Consider the following 23,813-nt stretch of genomic DNA (forward strand, 5'->3'; position numbering starts at 1 on the left):
CGAGTTCCATAAAGTTTTGCTATTATATTATTTCCTTTTTGCATCATTCACTTTGCATCACTTTCATCAAATATTACAATTATTAATGATTTTATATTCGTCTTCCGTGATCAGCCAGAATTCTAAGGTTTGATCTTTTCACCCTGAGCGATATTAAGTTTTGATAACATACAAATTACCTCACTGTTCATGCACGTAAGCACTTGGTTTAAAAGGCTTACTGTTATGCCGTGTTTCATTGAATTTTTTAAAACTCCATTCCGGTATTTGTTCCCTCATTGTTTCAGAAAATTTGGCAATTCTGTATTCTTAGATTGTATGTTTTGACCAACTTGAAAGTTTTAATAGGACCGTTCAAGTATTTTGAATTAACTCAGTTGTAAGTGCAACTCATCTATGCCAGTGTCTGTATAATTGGGAAAAAAGTTATATTCCAGAGCAGTGTTAGGAAATCCCGAAAATGCACATTCATTGTTTTTTGTAATATTTCGAACCTTTGTCGTTCTTTTAGTTTTCTGTTTAAATAATAGAACGGTTTTAGTTTGTTTCGTTTTGTTTAATCCGTGCTTGATTTCGTTTTTATATTTACAGGTACTATACACCTAATTATTTGCTGCGAATCAGTAATCAATTTCCGTCTGCTAAAAATTTTGTTCACTTTTCGACATCAGTGATTTTATTTCGATATGGGCGATGTTGACCAAGAGAAGCCAGAGAAAACAGATAGTGCTGATGAGTCTGAAGACGAAGGGGAAGTTTTAGAGTACTCACCATGTGGAAGGTGGCAAAAGAGGAGAGAAGAGGTATGTTGAAAAGTACGGCTCCTAACGGGAATGACTTGACATGACACTCCCACTTGTCCCTGTAGCCCGTCTTGAGATGGAAATAAATTGATTTTATATGTTTGCCTATGAATATGATTTAAGGCTTTGCATATTGGGGATGGAGCAATATGTATACTATACTCAAATAAACATTTGACTTCGTAACAATTAAAATAGTTGTTAATCCACTACTACAATTACAAATGTATTTTGTTACATCGATGATATTTTAATCAATGTGAATATGCACGATTTCATATAACACACGCTGTAAATATGTATTTAAAGTTCAAACCATCACCTAACTGTAGATATCATTTCCGAAGTATGTCACTCGACAAAAACACGTTGAGCCATTCATCTTTTAGAGCATCCGCACGCATATGTAGTGATACAGAACATTGCTGATGCTCTGTCCTTTTTTAAGACATTGTCCTCTAAAGATGCCATCACATTTTTAAGATGGGATTGTCAAAGTTAAAGTATAAGGTACAAATTGTATATGATTTTATCAGCGATAATATAACTTACATGTATGAGGCAGGTTTAATCTGCAAGAGGACAATGTTTTAAGCTTGGATGGCCCTATAGGAGAGTTTGCCAATCTCATTAGTGATGTCATATTCACTAATTTGCATATCATTAAGCGTAAAATTGGTTGACAAATAAACAACTAAATAAACAATTAACAATTTTGTGATTAGAATCCCAATTTTCAAAACTTATAATTATAGCTTTGTTATTTTATATCCCAATTTTGGTTCTGTAAAATATTTCATTTAGATAAAATAATTCATATTTTGTATGTGAATATTTTACTTAAAAAATAAATTTAAAATGATATTTATATGTAAACCTCTGTGTTTATTAAAAATTAATTTTAAATTTTTATGCTAATATAGTCTAATTACTGAATATTCATTTTAAAATTCCATGGATTAAAAAGAGTTTTATTGGCAGTGTAGGGAACCAAAGGAAATTTTCAATTATTGTAAAAAATTAAAAAGTTATCATGATTTAAAGTTGATGCCCCATGCCATTCAATGGATTTTGTGCCAACCAAATCCAAATCATAGGTAAGTGATAACATCACGAAGAACTCTCCTGTTGATGATGACCCAAGTTCTAGTAGACTTGGGACAACTTGTCTCACATTATATGACTGGGCACTTTGATGGAGTGTTATGGCATTTGGCATTATGATCTGATACCCAAAGAAGAATATGAGGTTGCCCAAAAAGTTTACAATTTATTCAAAAATATTATAATTAACTTGAGAAAATTTTTGACTGTAGGATTTCTTAATTTAATTTCTAACCCTGTTTTATTTTTTTCTCTGACAACTGAACACTACTAAAAAAAATTGTAAGGCAGCCACAGTGGTAATGGTAAATATTTGTATTCTTAGAATTGATTCCTTTCATTCAACATTGGTTTTAGGTAGAGCAGAGAGATGTGCCAGGTATTGATTATGCCTTTCTTGCTATGGACACAGAGGAAGGGGTGGAGGTTGTATGGAATGAAGTGCAGTTCTCTGAAAATAGAAATTTGAAAGCTCAAGAGGTTTGTGTCAACATCAGTCACAGTACAAGTCTAATGATAGTATTTAGTTCAAGGTATACATTTGAAAAAAAAACTTAGTTTTGGAAAGAATTCAACTCATGCTTACTAAGTTTATTTTGGAAGAAATTTTAACAATGAAATGATACTTGTATTCTACTGCAAGATAGTTTTGTCACTTACAAATATGAAGACAGAACACTATTTAAAACTATGTATAACATAAATCTGTCAGAATGGTTAAGACAGCCTAGTAATAAGTTTTTTTTATATTTTTTTCTAAAATACAAATGTACTACATAAAATGAGACTGGTGAAACCTGACACACTCAAGTTCATATCCCAAGCTTAGTCTGATCAAATTTTGGTTCACTTTTCTGATGTTCGATTGTAATGTCATGCTTTATGGGGGTTTAAAAATTCTTGTGCCAGAAACTGTTTTCTGACATTTCATAGTTTTTTTTGCAAATAGTAATTACCATTTAGCTCTCCTTGGGGGCCTACATAACAGAACATCAAAACTTACTGATTTAAATAGCTCATTTTATCGTAATACGATATTTCATATCATTTATTTCAGGACAAAATAAGACAAGTGTTTGATAACCTTATTCAGCTTGATCATCCAAATATAGTGAAATTTCACAAATACTGGACTGATACCAAAGATGGTAAATCCAGGGTAAGTATCTACTATTTTTACAGAAGTACTTAAGGGTACTGTTCATGAACAATGTCTTCTTCGTTAACTACAGATTTCATGATAATGTCAGGATAACTTCAAAACCATGGATAACATGCTGCAGTGTCATTGTACTGTTATAAATATGGGAAAGGCAAACCAACAACCCTGAATGCTTGCAAATTAAGCAATTTGATAAAATTTCTTCCCCTAGGAAAGAGCCTATATTCCCAGAATAGTCAGATCCAGTTTTTAGTAAATTGATACAACTTTGTTTAAAATTGTCTACTGTCTGCTGGTAGTTGAACATCTTAAACCTACATTATTTGTAATTTATTTTTATTTTCAGGTTATATTTATAACAGAGTACATGTCTTCTGGCTCCCTGTCTCAGTTCATGAAGAAAACCAGAAAAAATAACAAAACTTTCAACTTGAAGGTATTTTTTTCCCCTATTTGATAAAGGAATATTCCATCAATCAGTTTCATTACTGAGAAAAAGCTAATACATTAAACAATTTTTTTTATGCCAGACATACGGTAAACAAAAAAAGTAATAATGCCTAATAATAATGTTTGAAACAAAACAAATACAATTACTAAAGACTTTCACTAATCAGATTTTTGAAATATGACAAGTTAAAAAAATAACTTGTGATTTAAGCATTCTTGAAAATAGTATCTTACCCCCTTTCTGTGTATTTGTGCATGCTATTATCATATATTTCTATTCAACCACTAAAATATCAGGGGAGGGGGGTTGTCCTTAGAAATTTTGTACCCAGGCAATAATTGGTTTTACATTGATCCAATTCTTTCGACCCCATGAGTCATTATTGGAAATATTATATTACTCAAGTTTGCATTGACTTCATTAGGAAGTTGCTTGTCAATGTATGGTGTTAATTATTTGCTTATGTAATTAAATTCAATGAATGGTTTTTTTTGTAGGCATGGAAACGTTGGTGTACACAGATTTTGTCAGCTCTCAGGTATATTAAAGTGGATTTAAATAGTGCTTCCTTTGTTAATAAAATATATTTTGTTTTTCAAAATTCCTGACATGGTTGCCATACAACTTTTAAAAATACTATGATCACAGAATATTCTGATTTTTACTGGTAACTGGATTTCATAACATCACAAACAGTTGCAAATTTGCTAGAAAATATTCTGATGGAAGTAAAAATTTGTAGACATGGTAGTTGACAATTGTGCAATTGTGCAGGCACTGTTTTTTTCTTTTAATACGTTGATACAATATTTTACATTTACTTATCTATTTAATAATTATTTGGAAATTATTGGCAGTGTAGACATGTTTTAAGCTTTCCCAGACAATCAATCAATCAATAGATCTATTTCTGCAAGCTTTCTTTTGGTTTATATAAATTTTTGGAGACATAGAACTTTATTCTTGATATTAAAGTTGTGATTTTCCAGTTATTAGACATTTAATTGAAAATACTGTGCAAGATATTGCAATTTTTTAGTAAAATGTTTGTCATCATTGAAGAAAGCTTACTTTTATTTCTTTTTGTTTTTTTTTATTTAATTTTCATTTCTGAGGTATTGGATTGTAACACCGATAAAGGATGATGGGCCTAGCAAATGCTTTGAGTACAGCTATTAGTTAATTAAGGCTTGATAAATAGTCAAAATTGGAAATACATGTATCTCAAAAGAAATACAGTGTAACCTGCCTAAATGGAACCCTGAGTAATCTGAAAACCTGTCTAAACCAAACACTTTTATAAGTTTGAATGTATTTCTAACCTTGGAAACCATTCACCTGTCCATTAAAACCTAATCAATTTGAAGGCCCAAAAGGGGTTCAGTTTAGACCGGTTTCACTGTATAATTACACCAGAAAAAAGGTAACTTTAATGAACACATTTTTTTCACTATAGATGGCTATTACTATCTTGATATGACACAACAGATTTAACCATTATTTGTGATAACAAGTACTTATATTTATTTACTGAAAAAAATTATAATTAGAATCACAACTATATTTCAGCTATCTGCATTCCTGTAATCCTCCCATTACCCATGGAAATTTAGCCTGTGATACAATTTTTATACAACATAATGGACTCATCAAAATTGGTTCAGGTAGGCAAAGCAAACTAGTGAAAAGGTTAAGGATCTAGCTTCTGTCACATTCATGCAAACACACTCTATATTATTGATTTTTGTTATTGATATATTTCTCAGAGATGAGGAAGGCAATTTTAAGACAATATATATTGATATTGCATCGAAAGATTTTTCTGAGTCATTATCTTTTCAGAAATAGATATTTCCCACATCTTTTGCCTTTCTCTTTTCTGAATACACAGCTGTAGGTTTGGGTATTTGATTTTAAGTTTGTTATTTTTATGTTTGGATTGCATATTTTTTATAAGTTATTTTATATTTCTGCTTTGTTCTGCCTTTTATCCTGCTTCAGTTTATTATGTATATATTTGGTTCATTTTAGTTTAGAAGAGCAGAAAAAAAAATATATTGGGGATATTATAATTCAATACACAGTAACTAAAACTGTATTCTTTTAATAAAAATGCAATTCTCATTTGAAATAGCTTTCAAGTTTCTGTCAGAGATCTATATAGTTTGAAAATTAAAATTTTTTATGATATTTCTAGACGTTTTGACACATTGGTTAGGCAGTTTTTCTTTCCTTTTGCTTTTCCTGCTTGCTGTTGAAAGCCAGTTGATTGTGTAGATGTGAAGATATCAAAGAGTTATTGGAATAGCCTGTTTTCCTTCAAGCATTTTATAGAAATATCTTATGAACTTTCATTTGATGAAACTTAATAAAATTGAAAAAGGATTACTATCTTACAAGGCCTAGGGCAGACAGATTTTTTTATATTGAACAATGCTGTGATGATCTGAGATTCCTTTGGTATACCCGGTAATACTGGGTCATGGCCACTCTGTGTGTAAATTTTGGGTCTGCCTTTTGAAAAAACCCTGTAGATAGTACATGTAGTTTAAACCCCATAATATTTTCAGCCTAAAAAATTAATTGTTAATAACAACATGAGCATGTTAAGCAGTTTTCTCCCCTAGCAAATTTTGTTCTGTGCTTTGCTGTATTATACATATAGCACCATATGTTTGGAAATTTAATTTTGGTGAGAATGGACCAACGATACTGTGCTTTAATTATTGTAAAAAAGCCTCACAAGCGCTGACTTGCCAGTAAGCACTGTACTTTTTTCTTCAAATTTAGGTGTTGAAAATCAAATTGTAATTTTATACTTAAGATAAAGAATATTAGGAATTGCAGGATAGGAAAATTATTTTTGGAGGGAAAAGGGGAGATAACACATGCCCTACTACGTGAGAGGTAATATGTTGTAGGTGGAGGTATTGGTGAGTGAGCTCAAAACTCTCATTACCACTACAGTGTTCCAGCTTAACAATAAGAGCTGAGTGGAGTTATCCCTTATACTGCATACCATTAACATTTTCTTCCAAGAGGGCGTTATTCCCCTTTCAGTTTGTTAATGTATATAAGTTAAAATATATACCGAAAAAGTATAAGGTTTTGTTTTGTTTTTGAAATTGTGTATTGAAAAAACTGATTTCCAAAAGAAACGTCGAACAGGACTTGTTTTGGTAATTTTGTATATGTGTCATAATTTGCCGAATTTAGTACTGTGAAAGTACTTTAATTCGTGAATACCAATTATAGTGGATCCTAGAATTCGTTGTTTTGAAGTTTTCAGTTTACTCATTAATGGAAATCTACTATTCTTTGGGAACCAAATTTCATGGTTCCATGAAAACCATGAAAATTGGTACCCTACAAACAATAGTACTTTGACAATATCCCTTAGGAATAATATGCTATATGGTATGAAAAGGACAATAAAGAACCTACAATAATTGTTCCTTGGGTGATTATTTATCATCTTTATTTTGCTTTTATCTAATATCTTGGTTTTACTTGAATTTTGTTATGGTAAAACCAAATGAAGCTTGCATGGATCTATGTCCACTCTGTCTCGGTCAAGCTTGAACACTGGATCAAAGTTCTTTATTACATAGGCTAGTTTTTTGAACCACCTAGTACTTATATTTTATGGTGTTGATAATTCATAGGCTCAACTTTTTAGTTGAAGCATAGAAAACTTCAGGAATTGTCTCCCAGAGTACCAGTAGACCTAATGCTACGATTTTATTTTGACTTTGCTTTATTTCCCCTATAGAGTATGGTGCAGTTTGTTATGTGACGGGAATACCGGGACATATCATCACAAAAGGTTAATACATGCAACTATAACCTGGAATAGTGTGGTGGAAACGCATGTTTTCTTTTCATGGTGTTTAATCATGATAATCATTGTTTTGTATCCAAACATTGTCTCATTTTGTATCATGACATGTGGTTTCAATTTCTTTTTTGTAAATTTCATGCTTATAATAGTATCTGGCAATAGGAATACTGGTAATAAAAAAAAAATTATTTGTAATTTGAAACACTACAAAAAACGACAAACTTTATTTCTTGAATTACTACTGCAAGTCTTAGAATTCTCAGCTAGTCCACCCCACTTTTTCTATGCTTCTGATTGTATGTACATTAAGATTAGATTTTTTTCTTCTTTCTTATTTTCCCGATCTAGATGTGTTTGCACTTCCTCAGTTTATTTGTACATAGTGTTATTTGTTTTCCAATATCTAAACATGTGAATTGTAAATAAATTGACAAAAGTTTTGCACTTAAAGCCTTTTCCTTGTCTAAGTTATTTGTTTATTTTACCACATGTGTTTTTTTCACAGTTTTATACCAGTGTATCATTTATTGTAGTAACAGAATCTAACAGTTTTAGGCCTAATACCTAAGAATTGAGAGATATTATTAAGCTAATGGATACCATTTTGTTTTGCTGTAGTTTTTTTAGAATTTACAATGGTTAACTTGAGCTTTGCTACCATATCATGATTTTATTTTTCTTTAAAATTTTGTGACAGATTGGAAATTTTGATAGCAGATTTTTATTCTCCGCTTGGCAGTTGTTTTATTTATCGTAATGTGGAATGGAGTTATTGTGAATTAGTATTTGATGATCTTCCTGCTGGTATAATATTGCAAATATCTTTGCCTTTTTAGATTTTTATGATGAGGAACATGATTTCTATGCAAGCAGTAAATTTGAAATGGTTTTCTTTATGGAGAATATGAGAAAAAAATCTTCTTTTTTTGTTCCTGTTGGTTTATTTAAGGACGTAATTTCTTGTCCAGTATTGCATGATATTGCATATGTTTTGAATAATAATAATGAAATAAATTCCTTTTAATAGGGCAGGATTTTTTCAGGATTAATACTTACTTGTTTTGAACATTTTTTAACCATGCATACTTAGGTAGGTACTGGCACTTAATGCATTAAAAAATTGTACTTTGCATTTGGAAGGAGTGTGTTTAAAAAAAATGCCATAGTGAACTAGTAAAAAGGTCCATTCATTCAGTTTTCTCAAGGATAGTTTTTTTTTAAATTTCCTAAGTTTACTCTTGATATTAAGTGCAAGTGAAAAAAAAACACATCAATGTCCAATATATTGTTAACCCATATACATTATATTTATTGATCTTGCATGCTAAGAAATGAAATCTATCAGAAGGTTGTATGGCCTTTGTGAATGTTAATAATCTGTAGCCTGTGTATGTGGATGAATGATTGTAGTAGAAAATTTATTGGAAGGTAGTTTTTCTGTGTTTGCATATGTATATTAGCATTGTTTTCTATAAATGTAATTCTGAAATGGTTTGGACATGCATGCTGTAGAGAACCTGTTGCATGATTTAGAGTAATATTGTAAATATTAGTGAAATTAGATATTTTCGATAAATATGAGTATACTATACATTATATTATTGTGTGTTGGGTACCAATTTTCATTATTTTCATGAGCTTGTGAAACCTAAATCCATATTCCCAACAAAATGTATTGAAATCAACCTATTGGAATATCTGTTGATATTTTGGCACCACCTCGAAGGTTGATATCCATGCTTAGTACATGTATATCAATTTGTTCTTTTAATCGTATGATATAAGGACAGTCTTTGCCATAGTAGACGCATATTTTTGCATGTCTGACTGTGCTGTCCAACATACAATAATTTTTATGTGGATGGTTCGACTTTTTGCCCAAAATCTTTTTTTTTTGTAATCATTTCTGATTTTTTTTTCATTTCAGAGTTGCCACAAATATATTTAGGGTTTGGATATCATATGCTTCAAAGCAGCATGCTATTTTTCTTTATGTTTCTCTCTTGAATTACACAGTAATAATTATCTTTTGGCATAAAACAAACTTTTTGGAAATAGATTTTTTTATCTGTGTGACCAACATCATAGTTTGATCCTTTTCCCTATATGTTCAACAAGAAAATAAGAACATTTCTGCCAGACTGAAAGAGATTTTGTATTGACTTATATCATACGCATTTTGTATTGACTGCATCAAGATTGAGTTTTAACCAATTAAAAGCCAGATTTAGTTTGTTACTCATACATATTTGGAATATCCTACTTTAAGAATGATTTTATCTTACTTATTAAATACAAGATATACAGCTTGATAATAAGATGTCTACAATAATTGCCATCTGTACTTCTATTATTATTGGGAATGCATTATTTTTATATGACTGTAAATAATTTTCTGTTGTATAATGGTACATGCTGCTGTTGTCGTCTGGACAATAACTTGAGTATAGATATCACAAGGTGCCATATCACAAAAGGAAGCCTGTGATTGATTTTGGAGAATGTAAATGGAACCGTTTTGGAATTAGGGGCCAAAAAGGAACAATAATTTTCATGATGACCCAGACCATAACTTAAGTATATGTAAAGGGATCTCTTTAAAATTGTACCACAAAATGTCATGCCACAAAAAGAAAGGCTAGGAATGATTTTGTACTTTAAACCACTTAGGAATTAGGGGCCATAAAAGGACAAAAAAACAACTGTTTTCATGATGTCTGGACAATTTGGGGGTTGTGCTTATTGGGGAATAATTGGCCAAAAAGGGGCCTCTGCAATTTTGGTCAAATTCTTTTTTCATGTGTCAAATATTTAATTGCAATAAAAATTCAGAGCTGCACCAAGCTTGAATGGTATGTCCATACTTGCCCCAACTGTTAAGAGTTTCGACCTCTGCAGTCATATCAAGCTGTGCACTGTGAAGCATTTTATCATTTCATATCATATGAACATGCTACTATAATAAATAGCTTGAAAAAGAAAAACATATCTATATTGAATGATGCTTATACTGAAATGATGAAAGCTTTGAACAGAAAGAAAGAAATCATACTAGAAGCTTTGAGGAAAGCTTTGTTATTAAGTGACTTGAGATTGTTCAAAGAATTTTGAACCTAATGTCACCTTTATCAAAACTTATGATATGGATACTGTAGCCTTTTGGTATCCATTGAAGTTACTTGAACTCTTTTAGAAGTTTTTTGGGGTTTATTGGTTTACTGAATTTAATTCATGCCTTTTTTTTCATTTTTTTATTATATTAACATCTTCTTCAATATTAGTTCAGAACTACAAAAATGTACTAGAATTAAAAAAAAAATGTAAAAATTTACTTTGAATGATTTCTGCCTCTTAAACCAAAATATAAGGAGAGGAATGAAAAAAAATTATATCTTGTATAAATGGTGATGGTCACATATTTAAATGTCTGGAAACTCTCACTTATGCATGTGTGTTGCTACATGGAGATTTTAGGCTTTTAGTATTCTAAATAAGTTGTCATTGGAATCATAGAATTTTCTTTTAGTCCAGAATCTTTTTCTTTGTATAAATGTAATTTGGTCGAACTCTGTCAAACATCTGCCCAGCTGTTTATTTCACGTGTTCCTCAACAGAAAAAATGTGTCGTGCTATAAACCATCCTGAACAACCTTCTTTGTCATATACCTTATTTTATCTTTGAAGTGGCATAGATGGCTTATTTTGATTTAGCAGTCTTTATAAACATCAGACAAGAGGTTGTTCATGCATATCAAAAACCCACCAAATTCACTTTTAGTTCTTATTCAGAATCAGTTACAGACCATATAACCAGTTATAGTTTTTTATTTTGGTGTTGTGCTCATGAGATAAAATTCATATAGATTGTACATGAAATTAGCACTTTGCAAGATTTATCATTCTTTATTTTGTTCGATTTGGTTGATTTTAGTGGGAGATAAATGTATGATTTTCTTAAAAGTACAGATTTGAATATGGAAGGACAGCTGTTACGTAAAAATATAGCATATGTAGATTGAAAAAGCATTGTTTGTGCAGTGAGTTTTTCTTCACCATGAATCACTTTAATATGGACAGTTTCTGAATTTTATATTGACTGGTACTTAACAGAAATGTTGTTGTAGTTTAAAGGGAAAAGTACTACAGAAATTAGTAATGATTCCCAGCTCCTAAAGAGAGAAGGGGTATATGGTTATACCCTAGTTATTCTCCTTCTATGTATCTGTTAGTCTGTAAGAACTGTTAGCTTTGTTGTTTTCCAAGTTTTACTTTCATTTTTCTCTGCAATTTCTTGTTGGTACTGTTTTTTTTTCACAACAGATTTAACATGCCATTTGATGGTACATCAATATTTTACATTTTATATAAAAAAAAATGTCACACACCTTTTGTTTTTTTTATGACATGGTTTTTCATTCTTGAATCTGAATGTTACAGATTTACGATATTTTACAGAGCTTTATGATATTTTTCAGTGGCACCAGATGCTATGCATCATGTAAAGACATACAGGAAAGACATTAAGAATATGCATTGTATTGCTCCTGAGTATGCTGGTATGTAATTCTATGGATTTGTGGCTAGATGTAATTAGTTATACATGTAGGACTATGTTCATCTAGATCTCGAGTAATCTTTTTCAGGGTTGAGTATGTTTGCGTTGAACCCCCTCTTGTCTAGAAGTCAATTGATTTGAATAATCAAACATTTTAGAGAACTGTATACAACACTGTGAATAATTCTATCTTGATTTCTTATTTGTTAAGTGTAAGTATTTGTAAGAATCAGGCAAATTGGGAAAAAATCAGAAACATGCATGTCAAAAACCCACTCTTCTGACAGTATAATTTAACTCAAGGATGCTTTCTCTATTTGAAAAGACCATTATTTGATCTCTGCATCACTGGAATAGCTCTAGAAATTTTCAATAGAATGTTATAAAAATGAAATTTTTGACAGAGTTAACTGCCCTTTAAATATTCATTTTCAGTGCATTTTAATGAAATTATAACTCAATGCACCAACATGATATAGAATATCTTGTCTTTTTTCCTTGTTTCTGATGATGCAAATAGTCAAATTGAACTTTTAAAATGGTGATTTTTTTGTTGTTTTTTTTTTTCATACCATGTTTCACACACCGTCTGATTCTTACAGAGACTGACACTTAAAACAGTAATTTCACATATAGGAAACATTTGATTTATTACTTAGATGGTCATGTTTTGGTTGGTTATATTTTATTGGGAATTAGACACAGTGTTGTATGTTAGACAGAGTTTCATCCTTGCACTTATCTGTGTATTTATAGTAACTACTGGTATGTTTTTTATCAGTAAATATAAGTTTACCAATATTCATTCAACTGAAATGGTGATTAAATGAATGACCAATTATATACAGTAAAATCTGTCTAAACAAAACACTGATTTAAATCTCATTATATCAGTTTAAATGTATTTTGAACCTGGGTAAATTGAATACAAAATGTACTGTAAATACATTAATTTTCATGGTGTACTAATTTTCACTATTTTCATGGTGAAAAAAAAAGGGGGCAGCAAATAGTTACAGCAATATATTTTGACACTTATGTATTGCTTATCACTTTTTTGAAGCTGTGAAAATTGATTCCCACAATTGTGTTCATGAAAATTAGCTACCTCGGAAATTAATATGTTTACAGTACCTATCTAAACCAAATACACCCTACAGACCAGAAGGGGGTTTCACTGTATATGTCTGATTTTTTTTATTGGCATCTACTGTAGCAAATATGCTTTATTTTCTCAGATATTACAATAACTGATCATTCAGGTAAACTTTAGGTCATTGCTTTGTAAGATTGAGTTTTAAGTCGAAGAGTTTTTCTCAAAATCAGTGGTATCAGTATGTTGCATAACGATAAATTATCTCATCTTACTTTTCATAAAGTTGTTCTGAACTTCTGGGTTTCTTCTATATATTGTGGAATAACTATTGTTTGTGGGGTGGGGGCAATAAAATAGTAGATTTCAATTTATCCTGTATTCATAAATTTACAAAGTCATGAAACAATTAAATTTGGACAAACCACTAAAAGTGATACCAACAAAAAAAGTAACTTCATACAACTGGGTTCATGAAAGTGACATTATGAGTACAGTGAAATCTAAACCCTGAATAATCTGAACACCTATCTAAACCAGACACTTTTTGTGAAGTCTCTATATCAATTTAAACATATTTTGAACTTTTTTAAACTGAACACCTGTCTAAACCAAACCAATTTTAAATTCAAAAAGGTTTGGAATAGACAGTTTTCATTATATTTCACTTTAAAAAGAAGAAATTGATACCACTAATAAATCACTAAGTTTACCATTGAAGTTGAAAAAAGCTCTCAGACTCAAGAATTTTTGTTATCTTTTTGTGACACATAGACCCAAGAGAATTTTGTTTCTGTTTTTCTGTGGTTAGATACAGGAAAATTTTGCCACAAATAAAAGTTTTACTCTGGTGTTGGGAGTTATAGTCGACTTAAATAACTTTTCATTATTTAATTCACAATAGATAAACAGGTCTATTTCTCTTAGTAGTATTTGATTTTTTAAGTGCACTTGATTGATTCTCATTTTTGTCATAAATGTTGACAGTTCAATTAAATTATAATTTTCTCATTGTACAGTAATTTCATTTTAAGCTTCTTAGGCCAAAAAAAATAATAAATAAATAAAAGTCTTGTTTCCTGCTACCAGCATAAAAAAAATAGGGTAGGTAGGTAGGGAAATTACTTGATTTTTCATGAACTTTTTACATTGAGTTAATGGGGAAACAATCTAGACTTGAATAGTGTATGAGCTAAAATGGCCATAAAATGTTTAGGGAAGGCACAAAAAACTAGGGTAGATAGTGGGTAGGGTAGCAGAAAACAGACATATTATTTGTTTTGGTCTTATATTAGAGAAGTGGTACTGTAAACAAATATTTTTTTTCTTATAATTTCTGATGCATATGACAATACTTATAGATTGTTTAATATTTCATGGACCCTTTTTCATTGTATAGCTACTTTCTTTAACTTATTTATTTTAGTGAAATATTAAAAACTTAAGGGATAGTGATTTGGCATTTATAAATGTATTATATCTAAATTTAAGTGGTATAAGAACTAAATCATTGTCAACTGATTTATCTCTTTTATTTTGACAGATCCTGGTGCTTTTGGACCACCAATTGATATTTACTCTTTTGGAATTTGTGCATTAGAGGTAATTATAATGGAAGAAAAGGCCCCCAGGGCCACAAATCTTGGGAAAATACTTAAGTCTGAGAGATAGTATTTTTATAGTTTTGTGGCACTCTGACCTGACAAATGTTGGGGTTCATTTCCTGAAAATTGCAATCGAATCTACAGTGTTTTATTATAAATAAATTTGTTTATGAATTTGCCCTCTCTTATCTTCTGACCATGTTCCTATCTTTGTTGTCACGCGCAATATTTTTGTTGTTATGTACTGGTCAGAGAGTAGATCTTGTCATTTTCAAGACAGAAGCGCTTCTCACCAATATGCTCACCAAAATTATATTCCTTGATGAAAATCATTGTATAATAGCTAATAATAGCAATATCAGTAATCTCTTAGATGTTTTGTATTTAAAATTTGGGCATGAACTTGTTTCACAGGAGATAACAAAAAATCAGTTGGCGAGAACTACTTGACCAGTAGAAGTTTTGAAATTTTTACTTCATAGCCAGTTCAATGATATACATTTTGAATATCAATAGGGATTCCAGTTTCTGTCTGTGAAGGGGGATATATGTAATATGTAACAATCTTGTATGATAAATATTCACCACTTTATCAATTACAGATAGCAGCTCTTGGTTTCCAAGGCAATGGAGGTGAATCCAGTGTACATGTTACAGAAGAAAATATCAAAAGAACTTTGGAGTCTTTGGAGAATCGTTTACAAAGAGTAAGATATTGCTGTAATAAAAAAAAATTCATAGATTCTCATCCAACTTTTCTGAATAATTTGGGCGGGGGACAAACTTTATTTTTTATATTTTATTTTTCCTTCAGTAACTATCTCTCATGCAGAAACTAGCATTGTTGTTATGGTCATTTATGTGTTCTAAGTGATTGATTTAACCAGTAGAAGCATGTTGCAACAGCTCTATAAAAGTATATGTGTCTTTACTATACCAGTCTCATCTAATTTGGAACCATTTTAAAAAGGAATAGCAGTGAAAAATTATTTTCAAACTGGAAGTTACCTAAAAAAAACATAATTATAAATCGGGTCCAACAGAGATGAGAAGCTAGGATTTTTTTTTATTATGGCCTATAGGATATATATTGGTGAAAATCTGTTCATGTTCTTTACCCAGAGCATGACAATCTAAAAAATCAAATTTATCTTTAATTTTAAAACTTTTAAATGAATAGAGGTTTTACCACCTTTTTCTAATAAAAAGTAATGTCATTGTTAGCACATCGGAAAACACTAGATGATGCATGGATTGTTTAAGGGGAGTGTTAATGGGCAATACTCAATTATCATCTGTTATTAGTGGGACTTCAGTCATACTGTAAGTCTTATACATCACTCTTGCATCCACTTTCACCAGGGGCTTTGAAACCAACTTATGGTGCATACTCAGTCCTTATGAAATCTGAAACTTTGTTATATTCATGATTTAATAGAGGTAAAGATAACATTGGGCTTTGAATTCTTATGAAAAAAAAAGGTCTCACTAACCACTTTCGCATCAAATGGCCACCCCCCTATGTAGTATCAAAAACACACTGAACCTAGACATATGCATTGTAAGTGCATTATTTGTGTGTATTATGATTAAAAGTAGTTAAAATAAAGCTGAGAAAGTGTACTTTAAAATCATATATGTAATTAACTACAAAAACATATGATATTGTTTACATGTGTGAGTAATTTGCCTCCATGTTGTCAGTTAGCAGAAGAGGTAAAAATGTGGATTTTCTGTATTATTTATTCAAGTAAATTTTGTGAAGAATTTCTACGATCATCGTACCATTAGCATAATGAATTTTGGAAGCCTTATTTTCCAAGCTTCGCAACGGTATGCAACTTTAAGATGTCATTTGTCCTGGTAATTCACAGTGAAACTTTGAAAATTACTTTTTTAACATGTAAAGTACAACAAATTACGACTAAAATAAGATAAAGCCTGATATTTAATTTTTGATTTATTTTTGTAGGATTTTATATCACAATGCATACAAAAAGATCCAGCAAAAAGACCAAAGGCCAGAGAGCTTTTGTTTCATGCCATATTGTTTGAAGTACATTCATTGAAACTGCTTGGTGCTCACACATTTGTTAAAAGTCTTTGTAAGTAAATATTTAATTGCATTTGTTCAAAAATTAAAACTTGAGAAATATAAACAGGAATGTGATATAGACAGAAAATCAAAGTAAATTTTATAATCCTCTGTCAGAGTAAAAGAACTGTTTAATTCCTATTTAATTGTTAAGAGGGTATCCATGGAAGACCCAGACAGTCTCTTTAAATCTTCAACGGAGAAGTTTAAGTAAATTCCGTTTGAAAAATATCAATATTGACATTTTTGTCTATGTAATCTATAACAAATAACTTCTGGCGAATGGGAGAAGTGAGCACAAACAAGGATAAGTTTTTGCTTATTTCTTCCTCTATATTATGCCCAGCTTAACTCCCATTAAACAGCGGACTCTTGTTAGCAATTACAGATATGTTGTATTGTATAATTTTACACAAAAACTACTTTTGTCTATCAATGCCCCTAATTTAATCATTTTGGTGAATTAATTTCGTAAAACATTATTAGAAAAAGTAATTATGAATGAGCTGTGAATTAAAAATGTTTACAATGATACTATTTGCAGCAATTCTTCCCGAGAATCTCACAGATGAAGCTTTCATTAAAAGATCAGATCCTAATTCAGTATTTGCTGTAATCAAATTTAAAGACCCTCTCCAATGGAAGTAAGTAAAAGATTTTTACTAAGATAATATATATGTTTGCAAAATGTCTACAAGACAATTCACTTAGGTATAAAAGTCATTATTATATAGGAAGCAGAGAATGTTCCCTCTAAAATAAATTAGGTTATTTCACTCTCTGACTTTTTCCTGCCAAAAAAATTAATGATTTGGAATATCAATCCACCGATTACTAAGTTAAAAATTTATATGTAAAAAAACAATAAACTTTTGAGAAAATCTTAATAATAAATAGAATAATCAGTTGGTAATCATAAATGACCAAAATATAAAGCTGGAAATGCATGGAGGTTTAACTCATGCATGGATTAGTTTGCACTTTTAATGTCATTTCTTAAGTGGAAAAAAATCAGTACGATACAATTTGCCCTAAAAGTAGTTTTTGACATTTTAGAAAAGTTCAATGTACAGTGAACTGTTGTTTAGGCCAAAAGTGCATTCATGGTATAATGTTTTTTTATAAATTTCAGAAGATCTCAAGTACCAAACCTAGAATTGGAGAAATTTTTAGAAGATGTCAGGTAAGTCTTGATTGACTTAAAATATCATCAAACTGCTTACAAGAGAAACTTGATATTCAGTCAACAATTAGCTCAGTGCATTGTAGTTAACAAGTTTTATAATCTAATAGTCATTTAAGATGATTCTTGAAAAAAGAACTGGTATCATGATTGTGTTACATATTTGAAGGTTCAGAACAAAGTGACCTGTTTTCATAAAATGTTTTTAAGGTCTCACTAACCACTTCCGGGTCAAATGGCCACCCTACTATGTAGTATCAAAAACACACTGAACCTAGACATATGCATTGTAAGTGCATTATTTGTGTGTATTATGATTAAAAGTAGTTAAAATAAAGCTGAGAAAGTGTACTTTAAAATCATATATGTAATTAACTACAAAAACGTATGAATATTGTTTACATGTGTGAGTAATTTGCCTCCATGTTGTCAGTTAGCAGAACAGGTAAAAATGTGGATTTTCTGTATTATTTATTCAAGTAAATTTTGTGAAGAATTTCTACAATCATCATACCATTAGCATAATGAATTTGGGAAGCCTTATTTTCCAAGCTTCGCAACGGTATGCAACTTTAAGATGTCATTTGTCCTGCTAATTCACAGTGAAACTTTGAAAATTACTTTTTAACATGTAAAGTAATGGAAATGTTAGAAGTGGTTAGTGAGACCAAAAATAAATTTACGACCAAAATAAGATGAAGGCTGATATTTAATTTTTGATTTATTTTTGTTGTTTTACCCCCACATTTTACCATGATTATTCTTTTAATGATCAGCATATAGTTTACCCATATACACTTGTTGTTTCTTTCCCTTTGCTACATTATAAGAATTGTTCATAAGAGGCAAATAACCAGTTTTTAATAATCAACCCCCATGAAGTATTATTGAAAGTTTCTAAAGTATCTTGACACAATCATTTAGAGAACCTTTTCACAGAGTTTTATGATACCACAGAAATACAGTAGGGAGTATATATGATTCATTTTGTATATTCATCTCTCTGTTCATGTACCTGGTTTGCACATTGCCTTGTAAACCTACAAAATGAATTTTGATGAAATGTCATGTAAGGGTTTGATTTATATAAAGAGATACAGAACACGAAAAGGAGTAATTATTATTCCATGCAGGAAAGGGAGATAATTCACTTTACTGGTTGTATGGTTCAACTTGGAGTTATTTTTTGTGAGCCTAATTGCAATATATCTAATTTATTCAAGTTCTAGATTTTCTTCAACAGTTTGATCATTTCTAGAATAGCTCAAATTTTGACATGTATTTGCTTTTACAGGAATGGTATCTATCCTCTGACAGCTTTCACAATGCCAGATCCCCCAAACAAACCACGACCAAAAACACCTGAAGTTGATGAACAAAAATCTGAGGACCAAAATGCTTCTGATGTTGAAAGTAGAATGGTAACAGCATCTGCATGTACAATAAAAAGAGACGATTCCTTCAAGTTCCATATTACATTGCAATTAAAAATGGATGATAAAATTAACCGCCAGTTAACAGCAGATTTTACAAAGGATGATAATGCTGAAACACTCGCCCAAGAATTAGTTCATTATGGATTCATAAACAAGGTATTGTGGCTTACAGTAAAGAGATGTGTGGAAAAATGTCTCTATGATTATGACCGCAAATGTGAGGAGTTATGCCCCTTTGAACTTAGAAATTTCCCAAAAATCCTCATAAATTACCTTGTCAGTGCAACTCCTTTGAAACTATTGAACCAAAAATGCTCAGAACAGTTTGCAGGATGAGGGGAGACATATGTTTTTGCAGACAAAAACAATATGTTTTTGCAAACAAAAACAAACTTTAATTCTAATTTGATATGTGCAAAAATTATGTATTGTATGTACTTAAGTACAGCTCTGACTTAAAACCAGGCAAAATATTATGGTTAGTTATTCATGCATTTCTTAATCCCAAATATGTTTTGATTGGAAATCCTTCAGTAAGTCTCGTAGAAAAAAGTGCAAACGAAAGTTGCCCACTGGAGATATTGGTTATGTTCTACTTCATAAAAGTATGGGAAAATTTCCATTCAGAATTTTTACACTATAACTAGTCAAAAAATATTTCACAATATATTGCAGATCTAAAGAAATGAACATAGGAAGAGTTGTTTTTAGGAAGTAACATATCTTTTTGAACAATTTCATTAGCTATGGTAAATTGCCCCCTGCCTTGTTTTCAGACAGACCCATTCTTGAATTGTTACAAAACATTTATTCCTTCATTCAATAATAGTGTAAATACATACGCAATATAGACATTGGAATAAAGTACAGGAATGTATGTAAAAACTGAAGATAAGGAAGGACAACACACAAAATAAAAACAAACTAAAAAGGCACTTGCACTATGAACTCCCACAAAACATGAAAAAAATGCTATTGTTTACTATGATTTTTGAATAATTTGGAAACTTGTTAAAAAAAGAATATATGTATTTATTTTTGTTTATGTTTCTTTTTTTCACAGACTGACAAAGAGTCTATTGCTAAGTTAATCAACGATCAATTGATGGGTGTGCTTACAAAATCACATGTACCGGTAGAGGGATCATGAATGTAGCAGATTTCAGACTGGCTCCTAATTTTGGCACTTTCTTGTTATTTCCGTATTTTAATGGAAAGAAAGTGTTACATGGTCTGATTGTTGCTTAAATTCAGTCATCAGCACAATGCTTTCAGTTCAAACTGAACAGAGTTGATCCATTCTATTCGCTTCATGGATGAAGTAACCTACAAACCAGATCAAGTCAGCGGAAAGAAGTGAAATGTTGAAGTTAAGACCTATGATTTTGATTTAGGCAAATTATTTTTGCAAAGTGAAGTTATACTTCCAATATTATACACAACCAAACACATTAGCATTTAAGTGGTTGATGAAAAAATATTTATTAGAGTTCCACACTTTTACCAGTAAATTTGAGACGGTGTTATAACAAAAGAATTGTTTTAAAATTACTCCAAATATTTTTGTGCCGTTCAATTTGTTTTGCACTGATCTGCATGTAGAGACTTTTATGAAGTCATATATTTGTATAACAATTTTAATTATGTTTTAATACTACATGTATTTTTGTGTTTCTTATGGCATTTGAGATTTAGTTTGTGTTAAATTCTAATATGATGGACTTCAAAGCTCTTTAGATCACAGCCATGTTAAAAAAAGGGATAAACACATGACCAATATTTCATGCAACACACTGACTGCATCTAATAAAAAATATGAAGAAACTAGTCATATAGGAATAGAAATATATTTTTATTATTATTGTTTTACCATGGGCTGGCCATTTATGTTGTTATGTTAACCCCTTGCTATCACTCAGGGTAAAACAATGTGACATAAATGGCAAGCCCGTGGTAAAACAATGATAAAATGGAATTTCTGTGATTTATTAATAGATTAAGCAGATCATGTGTATTTTAGGTATTTAGCTGTTTTTATGTACCAACAAAACAAAAGTACCGGTAAAACAAACACTAGCAATTTCCATTACATATCCTTCTCATGCATGTTTTTTTTCTAATTTCTAATTAAGTAGAAATAAGATTATTTTATTCTGGATTTTAGCACTGCAATGTTTTTTTAGTTGTTCTTTACTTTTGTTTACACCAACCTTATTACACTGAACTAAAGCCCAAAACAAAATATCTGTACTAAAACATAAATAGAATTACTTTTTGTTATTAATGTTAACTTAGTAACTAAAACATTAAAAATTAATAGAAATATCTGTAATGATTCATGAAAAATTCAAGCAAAAGAAATGGATTCCTTAATTTGGATAATTTATAAATCAAAAATCTCTTTCCCAAAACAGCTAGAATCTCACCATTAATTCTTTTGTGAGGTAACAAAGATCTTCAGTATTCTCATATGATTATTTTTTTTGTTGCCAATAAAATTTCTATGAAATTATACAAGTGCATCTAAAACTAATCTAAAAAATTCCAATGAATTAGTGCAATACTGTAGTTTAGATTATGAAAAAAAGGAAAATATATTGTTTTTTTGTTATTGATATTTTTAATTTATTGTTCTATTCTGAAAGTGCTGAGTATTCAAATTGTATATATACATATAGTCTGTGTGAAATATTACTTGTTTCTTTAACTGTCTATGACTCTCCTGTACCACTTACAACAGTTGACGACTCTCCTGTATCACTTTAACTGTCTATGACTTGACAATTTTTAGAAAAAAAAAATAAATTGTTCTTATAAAATTATGATTGATCTATCTCTATTGTTTAAATTGAAAATTACAATTTTTTATTCTGAACTAAAACCACACTTATGGTCTGAAAAAATTGCAATGTATTATACTTAAAATTCATCAAATTATTTATTTTGTTGTGAAGTTAGGCTGAAACACCAATTTTATTTTTCCTTTTTGAGTAAAACAGAATTAAGTTTTAATGCAGAAATGATTTGAATCAACTTTGAACTGATCTTCGTTGTTTGACTCTTTCTTCTTATTGTGATTCATCATTTAATTTTAAAGTCCATGCTAAACTGCTTAATACATGTACATGTACCTAAAATGCTGTTATCTTTACTTTCCTTAGATCAATCTTTGACTTCATGTTAATGCTGTGTGATATGATTGACAGGATAAGATTCTGTGAATTTTGTACAGAGGATAATTTAATAAATGAGAAAAATATGTGACTGAGTCTTATTATGAGAAGGAAAACAGATTGGGCTGTCTTTGTAGCTCTTGAAATATCTTTACTTGTACACACATGTATTTAATGAGGGAAGGGTGTTCTCAACATAACTGCCTAAATCAAGAATTTGTTGTTCTTTCTCTATTCAAGTAATTTTTAAAGAAACCAACCAGAGTTTCTATTAAAAAAAAAAAAACCAGCATTATTTTAAGGGCTGTTCCAGTAAAGCATACCAGGGGCCATGGAGGGGGAGGTGCTTTTATTCTTTGTATATGGGTGGGTGTACAGGTCTCTAGACAAATTATAAAGTTAAATACAAAACATTGATAGAACTTTTATTGGTGCCTCCTTCAGGTACCTCATACCTTTTAATGTAACAGACCAAAGTTAGTTATTATTTATGTACCAATAATTATATTAACTGTGCATATCATTCAAATATGCTAATCTCATTGAAAATTCAGCATAATAAATGTGTCACAAGTCAATAAAACATATTCCTGGAAATTTATGTAGGCCACACCAACAATATAAAAACTTGGCTATTTTTATTGGTCACTGTGTATTGCATATTTTCTGTGTTATAAAAATAACTGAAATTGTGTTTGCCATCGTGGATGCTTTGATACAGATGACATAAAAAATTAGAACCATAACGAATGTAATTACAGGAATTGAATGTTTCATTTTTGATGTTTATTGGTTGTGTGTTGACCAATTGCATGCTTCAATGAGAAAAGTGCAAAGGTCAAGGCTTTTACATGCCAATGAAATATCAATATTCTTAAATATAAAGTAAAAAAACATTTCATAATGACTAAATTGAAATTTAAAGGTAGGATTGAAATTCTTAAGGAAGAAAATCTTGGACAGGCAATTAAATCTTTAAAGCAGAAAATGAAAAGTAAAGATTGGAGTCAGAAGTTACCAGAAGAAAAATAAACAAATAAAAAAGTTAAAATATCAACCCCATAAAAATCCAAATGTTGCTCCCTTAAATACCTACCATGTTCATTTAGAGAAGTGGATATGTTTCTGCATTTTGAATATATCTTTAGTGGAAACAAGGATTTATTAACCTTTGATGATGTTACTCAGATAATAGGTGAATTGTGCCTGAATAAACAATTTCAGTGATGTCTGTGTGACAAGGGATTCAGCTGTCAGAGGATGGCTAATTACATTTTAATCATGGGGAAAATGATGATGTTGATGTACATAAG

At 30.4% G+C, this 23,813-nt stretch overlaps 1 protein-coding gene across 4 annotated transcripts; it reads left to right on the forward strand.

Moving 5' to 3' along the window:
* Positions 1–612: 612 nt before the first annotated feature.
* Positions 613–22,588, forward strand: LOC148628663 (nuclear receptor-binding protein-like). Of its 4 annotated transcripts, XM_088591949.1 has the most exons (16): positions 620–803; positions 2,265–2,387; positions 2,965–3,066; positions 3,416–3,505; positions 4,018–4,058; positions 5,090–5,184; positions 7,293–7,346; positions 11,837–11,917; positions 13,155–13,178; positions 14,553–14,611; positions 15,216–15,320; positions 16,586–16,718; positions 17,253–17,352; positions 17,841–17,891; positions 19,186–19,483; positions 20,391–22,588. In XM_088591949.1, exons 1-16 carry the CDS (start codon positions 687–689, stop codon positions 20,475–20,477), a joined length of 1,560 nt encoding a protein of 519 aa, XP_088448075.1. In that variant the 5' UTR covers positions 620–686; the 3' UTR covers positions 20,478–22,588. The 4 variants fall into 4 exon arrangements, with proteins under 4 accessions (XP_088448107.1, XP_088448075.1, XP_088448086.1 ...); XM_088591960.1 differs by lacking the exon at positions 13,155–13,178; XM_088591971.1 differs by lacking the exon at positions 7,293–7,346.
* The last annotated feature ends 1,225 nt before the right edge of the window (positions 22,589–23,813 follow it).

This window comes from Perna viridis, chromosome 1 (genome assembly GCF_037379345.1).
Source record: "Perna viridis isolate PV_CMFRI_1.1 ecotype Kerala chromosome 1, ASM3737934v1, whole genome shotgun sequence".
In the NCBI taxonomy this organism is placed as follows: Eukaryota; Metazoa; Mollusca; class Bivalvia; order Mytilida; family Mytilidae; genus Perna; species Perna viridis.

Excerpts from the sequence above, each read along its gene's own strand:
- LOC148628663 (XM_088591949.1), top strand. The coding sequence starts at position 687 with ATGGGCGATGTTGACCAAGAGAAGCCAGAGAAAACAGATAGTGCTGAT. Across the intron at positions 3,506-4,017 it reads ACAAAACTTTCAACTTGAAG|GCATGGAAACGTTGGTGTAC; the intron begins GTATTTTTTTCC and ends TTTTTTTTGTAG. Across the intron at positions 16,719-17,252 it reads CACATTTGTTAAAAGTCTTT|CAATTCTTCCCGAGAATCTC; the intron begins GTAAGTAAATAT and ends TACTATTTGCAG.